Genomic DNA, 7,273 nt, shown 5'->3' on the forward strand with positions numbered 1-7,273 from the left:
TTGCAGCAGCTGCCCTGCTCTGTAGCCGCCAGTCAGATATTGTAGTGGGAACCCAGCGTAGCCGCAGCCGCTAGGTGTTATCTCAGCAACAGCAGCCCAGCATTGCAGCCTTAGCTCAGGTATGGAGACCCACCTCAGATGTTGTAGCCGCCTACCAGGTGTTACCGCCACAGCAGCCTCTCAGCGTTGTAGCCTCCGGTCAGGTGTTACCGCCACAGCAGCCTCTCAGCAACTGCCACAGTTTCAACAGGTTGGCCATCGAGAGAAACTGGAACCACTTTAAGGTCTTGTTTAGATCATTTAATTAGCTCTACATTCTTAAGAGAATGAAAAATTAATAATAAAGACTTTGCGGTATTCTGATTTAGTACTGTAATTATATTAGTTGTTTCCACCCCCACGCCACTAGAGGCAGTAGCAGGCCCGAAAAGATGCGACTAAGGAGCAGATTTAGAAGTACACCGAAAGCTACAGAATTTGGTAAAAATTTTGAGCTTTGCTGAAGTAATTAAAGACACAAGTTCAAATCCATGCTGAGAGTGGAGCTCCTTCACTCAGTGCTCCTCCGCATTACAAGCAATGTAACGTGATCCTCTGCAGCAAGTGATAACAAAGCGGGGCGTCATCACGACTTTACACAGTGTGTCTTTACCTCCAAGGCAGAGGCTTCGCCGAACCCCTGAGACCGACTCATCGAACCCCTGGAGTTCGATCGAACCCAGGTTAAGAACCACTGTCTTAAAATAAACAAAATAAATATTTTTTTTGTTGGAAACAGCCTTGTTTCTCAAATTAAAGTGTAAATCCTACTGCATGAAATGTGCTTTTTTCCACGCCATCATGTCTTCCTACAGCCCAATACTGTAACAGAGGTCAGCAGTTATAAAACTTGCAATCTGGGTGTTGATAAAGGCTTTTGATTGTCAGCAACAATACAATTCTTTCATATCAGTTCTTAGTTGTACAAAATTGCATTGCAATCGGTCTGTTATCATCCAGTCATTGTTTGAATAACAGCTAATGGGTTTCTTATAAACCCCAGAGCTTTTCTGAACAGAAAGAGAAAGTAGGAAAACCTCTCTGACCTGTTTGTTCTTTCAGCAGCCTCAGTTAGTGTTTAACTCCACAGCAGCAGAAACACAGCAGAGGTAGGACTAGAAAAACTCTTTGCTTGCCTTTTTCATATGACTGTGCTCATAAGGGAATCTAATTTTTGTTTTAATACTCGTATGTAAAACACTGAATGCAATCGATGAATTGAAGACTAACTTCATATGTAGCTTTCTCTTTTTAAGTGAATGTATAATTATTGGCTTTGCACACTTATCTGAATAATTTTGAACTGACAAAGAACAGATAGGATGCAAGGTTCATTATATAATGGCTGCTAATATACGGTTAAGCCCAAAATTATTTATACTCCTCATAGATTTAGAGATATGGTGTTGGGTTAAAAAAAATAACCACTCACTGAGTGAGCAGCGAGTATCAAAGTCAGTCTACCAGAAAGGAAACGGGCAGAAATCCTTCAATGCAAACATGTTTACAAAATGAATGACGTAGAAATAAAAATACATTTGTCATGAAAAAAATGTGGGAGGAAAATACAGTTCAGCCTTAAGCTGCACTTTGATGGGACAAAGGTTACTGTATTTTCCGCACTATAAGGCGCACCTTCAATGAATGGCCTATTTTAAAACTTTTTTCATATATAAGGGCATAGAATGGACATATAGAATAGACGCTACAGTTAGCTATTTGTTCCGTACTCTACAAACGTGGATGTCTATTAATAAGGAATTGGTCCCCAAGTAAGCTGCCCCAGTCATTGTTTCACTCACGGTGTTGTGCCCAACTGCTTTCTGGGTAACACAGACTGACTGACACGTTGCCGCCGCAGTCTCTGTCTCTCTTAATTTCCCTCTTGTCTCTGTCTCCCCTCCCCCCGGCTTTAAATATATAGGGGCTTGTCCCTTGGAAACTCTAGTCGAAGCACCCCGGATGAATGCCTAAAGCCACTTTGTTGACATAAAAAATGTCAAAACAGTCTGACTCTGGTCGGCGAGGAGAGCTTCCTCGACTAGGCCGGGGAGTGGGACCTGCAGATGACCTGATTCTAGACGGTCGGTAGGTAGATAGGTCAGTCAAACTTTATTAACAAACCAGCATTCTGACAATTATCCCAGCATGCACCGCGCTCTTCTTCTTCTACGGGGGAAAATGAAGTCGGCGACTGCTGACCATAGTTGCTACACCTGTTGTGGCTCAATATTGGTCCATATATAAAGCGCACCTGATTATAAGGCGAACTGTCGGCTTTTGAGGAAATTGAAGGTTTTTAGGTGCGCCTTATAGTGTGGAAAATACGGTAATCCCTCCCTTTCCTGTTGTGAGTGAACCTCTCTTTGTTCATCACCAACAAGTTTCTCAATTGCTGACCTCAGATTATCTCATATCACTGCTACGAGTTTGTCACAATAAGGTTCTCTGTACCACTTAATTACTGCAACATTGTGGTTAAAAACACATTTTGTTGGTCAAAACAGCCTCTCAGTCTGGGTCAGAATGCAACACAATCATGAGGAAGACTGTATCTTACTTTTTGTTTCTTTCTGTTAGGTAACCAAAACATGAGGAATCCTGTAGGTGAGTGAATATGTCAGCTGATATGAAGTGTGAATTTGTAGTGTCATAACTTTTTTGTTTTCTCTCCCCCACCAGCTAAAGTTCAGACAATCACTACAGGGGAAACCTTTGGAGCAGATGTGGATCTGATGAACCAAGTCATCCAGAAGGATACAAGTCGGGATGTACAACACATCATCCTGTTCTGTCCAATCACATCTCGTGTTGGTTCAGATGTGGAGGCAGCCTTGGAAAAAGTCCCATGTAAGGAATCAGATTGTTTACATTTGGTTGTTTCTTTATGGATAAAATTATAAAGAGATGGTTTGGTTGTTTGTCAGTTCTCAAAAGGTTGCAAGTGCATCATTTGGTCTAAAAGTCTTACTTGGTTGTTTCACTTATATTCTCTTGCTAGCTTATAACAAAAAAATAAATGAAAAATAGTCACCATAACTATGCCAGTGATACACAGCTCTATATTGTGATTTTACCAGAAGACCAGGATCCCATTCAAGATTGAGCTGGGTGAATGCAACAAGTTAATATCTGAATGTACCATAACTTCCTTCAGCAGAACAGAAACAAAACTGAAGTTTTCATCTTTGGACCAAAAAAAAGGGAGGATCTAGAGCAGGGGTCTCAATTTACCCGGGGCGCTGGAGGCAGAGTCTGGGTGAGGCTGGGCCGCATAAGTAATTCCACAATTTAGTTTTTTTTAAGCATCCTCAAATGTCATCAACATTTAATTATTTCTCCAATACATGAACCGCAGGCTTTGGCTTTGACAAAGACATTATGGGGGTGTGACAAAATTTAGGGTGAGTTCACACTGCAGCCTGAAGTGACCCAATCCCGACTTTTTGTCAAATCGGATTTTTTTTTTGCCGGGCCATTCACACTGCCACACATATGGAGCATGTAGGTGTTCTGTAGTCTGAACGGGCAAAAGACCTGAAAGTGTCCCGCATGCACAGTAGAGGGCGCAATAGTGTCAGCGTTCTCAGTGTTTCACCAACCGTCATAAAAAGAAATGCTCAGTGTTTGCGGAAGTAAACATGGAGGCTAACGGTGGAGCTTAGCTTACATATTTGAAGTTGTTCTTCGGCCGGAGCAACATATTAACAACTTAATCCTCATTATAGTCCGTCATAGTTGTTTTTCTTCCCACTTGCGCTTATCAGGACGCAGAATTTGTTGAGTATCAGTGATATTCAGTTCGGATGAATGCGGCCTGGACTTAAGGTCGAATTTGAATCGGATACGTATCGGATATGGGTCGCATTCGAAAAGAATCCGACCTGTGCTGTTCACACTGCCATGAAAAGATCAGATAACAGGTCACATTACATCAAAAAAATCAGAATTGGGTCACTTCAGGCTGCAGTGTGAACGCACCCCAAGTTTATTCCACTTGGCGTCGCTCTAGTTCTACGTTTCACAGAAGTCTTTAGCCAGTTAGCAACGTTTGGAGAACGTCTCGACACGTGACGTCATTACCGCTTCTACTTATCAGAACAGCGCGGCGGATGACAAGCAGCCCGGTAGCAGTCGCCTTTCTCTGCGTTTGATTGTTAATGGTAGAAAGTACCGGAATGGCGACTGCAGGGAAGGACAACTGGTACCGGACTGGTCCATCATCCGCCACACTATTGTTACAAGCGTAGTGAGCATGAAGTCAGTGCAGCTTAGCCTAGCACCGAATGTCAGCCATTACTAGGAACGGTGGGCGGGACTTCCTTCAGAGGTCTGCTCACCCTGTGGGCCGCACTAATATTATACTTTCATATCACGGTGGGGGCCACGAGACATCGTCCTGCGGGCCGCAATTGGCCCGGGAGAATGAGACCTCTGAAATAGAGTCAGCACATCTTCAGTTATTTACTATCTAGAAACTAGTGATTGGGTCTGAAATCTGGGTGTAGTGATGGACTCAGACCTGATCCTTCAGAGCCACATCAAGACAGTAACAAAGTCACAAAGGAGAGTCTTAAGTGTCTTAATTCAAATTCAGAAATACTTTATAGATCCTAAAGATGACGATTGACTGTAGTGTGCTGAGTGGTGCAATTTGATTAATAGCAAGAATAAAATTAAGTAAAGCTAAATGTTATTGGACCTCAGTCTACTCAATTCAATTCTGAAATACTTTATTGATCCCAGAGGGAAATTAAATAATCCACGTAGACTATGAGACTAGGACTCTACTTTACTAATCTTAGGTTAAGGCACTGTATGTATTCCTTAGAGGCACCTTGAGGTACCTAAGGACAAGCCAATGAGCCTTGCTTTGTTTTCTCACATTAGTCTGTGACCTTATCTTGGATAAGCAGAATACAATGTGTAGAAGGATTTCTTCTTTTATGTGTGACACAGTTCTGGGTTATTCACATTCAGTGGTTTTTCAGTGTGAAAATTCGAACAATTTGTGAAAATGCAGACAAACATCTTTCCAAATCCAAAATTCTTTACTGTGATATATTTGTCCTGCTCTTCCAGTAGAATGAAGAAATATTAAATAAGGAATCATTTCTAAACTCAGAAGGCTAATCTTGTCCTCCTGTTAGGATGTCCTGTTCTGCCTTCATCTCTCATTTCTCTCTTATTTTTCAACAGATGGTCGAAGAATCATCCTGGTTCTGATGCACCACACCCGAGACGCTGACTACTCAACGGCTGGGATAAAGTGGTCAGAATGCATTGAAAACGTCGTCCTGGATGTTCACGTTCTCTTCCATGAAAGTGTCCCAGGGTTACTGAGCTGTGAACAAAATCACAAGGCAGTGTTGCAAATAAGACATTTTTTAGAAAGACACAAAAAGAATTCAGATCAGAATCGGGCTTTGGTTGGGTATGGCTATTGGCTATTGTGTTGTGTTTTTTCTTGGGTCTTGTCTGATGACAGGTCTTGGATGAGGCTCTTGAACTGGTTCTGGTGTCCAGACAGGCTGTGGGTGAGGCTTGTGATTTGGTTTGGCACTCAGCTTTTTCATTTGATTTCAGTTTTGCTGTCTTATGTAAGAAAACCAAAAGTTATTAAAGAAAGACTTCCTTAATACCATTGTTAACTCTACAACTTATATGTGTATGAACAAGTTGTTTAATGTCTCCTACACACAAACATAGTCATTAGAAAATGATCTATATGAACACAGGTACAGTTATATGCAGACTAGAAAACATTTAATAGGTTCCAAAGATCTTTATTATGAAATTGAAACTCTACTGAAAAAAAGGATTTTGCAATTGTTAGACTTTACTAAAATAAAGTGTTTATGATAGTGAAGCTGGTATAATAAACTGTCCAGTTAGTTGCTTTTTAATGAAGATCAAATAGATGCTTTGAATGAATTAATTCTTGTGACTCTTCTTAATGCATGTTGTAATCTTAACCTTGACCTTTGTAACTTTATAACCTCTGTCTATAACCATTGTAATATGATGTTTGGGAACTGTTTTCTCTGACAAATAATCAATAAAGCTTGAAAGAATAATAGAATATTATCAGCGTTGGTGTGATAATGTCACACACATAATACACGTTTCTGTTTAGCTCTTTTGTGTGCTGCAGTACTGAGTCTATAGAGATCTAATGAAAATTAAGGAATGAGGAATGAATAGCAGAAAACATCAAGGCTTGATTAAATTCAACCAAAACTTGTGAGAAATTGTGTTAAGGAACCAAACGTATACTTTTAGTTATAGTCTGTAAAGTTAACCCATCACCAAGACAACACCATATCTACAGGTAAATATGGATGTAGCAGCATCATCATCTGGGGCTTGTTTTCTTCAGATGGAACTAAATCTGTTGTCAAAGTGGATGAAATCAGAAGTAGTTCTAAATGTCTATCAGTTTTTACCTTAAAATTTAAGTGGAAAATTGGAATAGAATAGAAATAACTTTTATTATGCAAAATGACAGGAAAGTCAAAAATTCTGAATTCACACAAAAGTGAAAACATAAGGACAAAGATAGTGATCGTAAAGTCAGGTTTATGACATAAGAATACTGTGTAGTTCTTAACTATTCTATACTAAAATAATACATGCAAAACACTCAGTGTCACTCACTCACTAATCACAAGTATAAATTAAGAAAACAGAACCCATATGTTTATTGTTAATACCACATCATCTAGACTTTTATGTTAAGATTATTGTGGTACAAAAATATGTGTCTTTTGCATTCCCTGTTCATGTGTGTGATTTTATACTTTTACAATGTTAAAAATAAATAACATTATTTATTTAACTTTAACTTGTTAACTTTTTAGCCTGTTTAAAAGTAAGCTCAATAAGAGTTTTTTGGTCGGGCTTCTTATAAAACGTGACTGTCTGGTGCTTTAAAAAACAAAAACATGCATAGTCATAATAATGACTCATTACTATAAGACAGCAAGTTTTATAGCATGATACATTGACATAGTATCTCATAATTATGAATTAGCTAAGGCAAAGCTATGAGATACATTTTTTATAAAACTGGGCTTCCATTTTTATCTGAAAGTGAAAGTGAAAGTGATTCGTGCAAACTGCGTGCTTGTTGAGCAGCCTTCCTCATTCGGTGTCAGTCTCAGTAGCAGCACAGCAAAACCAGCAGCACGGCAAGAGGTATGAATCTATTAACTATTTGAATGTTGTTAGTGAA

The 7,273-nt window shown here is 39.7% G+C and overlaps 1 protein-coding gene across 1 annotated transcript; it reads left to right on the top strand.

Moving 5' to 3' along the window:
* The first annotated feature begins 1,080 nt into the window (after nt 1-1,080).
* Nucleotides 1,081-6,124, top strand: LOC106940058 (uncharacterized). The gene is made up of 4 exons (XM_015022684.1): nt 1,081-1,148; nt 2,620-2,646; nt 2,722-2,889; nt 5,239-6,124. The coding sequence occupies exons 2-4, from the start codon at nt 2,631-2,633 to the stop codon at nt 5,676-5,678; spliced, it is 624 nt and encodes a 207-aa protein (XP_014878170.1). The 5' UTR covers nt 1,081-1,148; nt 2,620-2,630; the 3' UTR covers nt 5,679-6,124.
* Nucleotides 6,125-7,273: the final 1,149 nt, after the last annotated feature.

Source organism: Poecilia latipinna, unplaced genomic scaffold, assembly GCF_001443285.1.
Source record: "Poecilia latipinna isolate Pla-1442-1.1 unplaced genomic scaffold, P_latipinna-1.0 Scaffold3077, whole genome shotgun sequence".
Classification (NCBI taxonomy): Eukaryota; Metazoa; Chordata; class Actinopteri; order Cyprinodontiformes; family Poeciliidae; genus Poecilia; species Poecilia latipinna.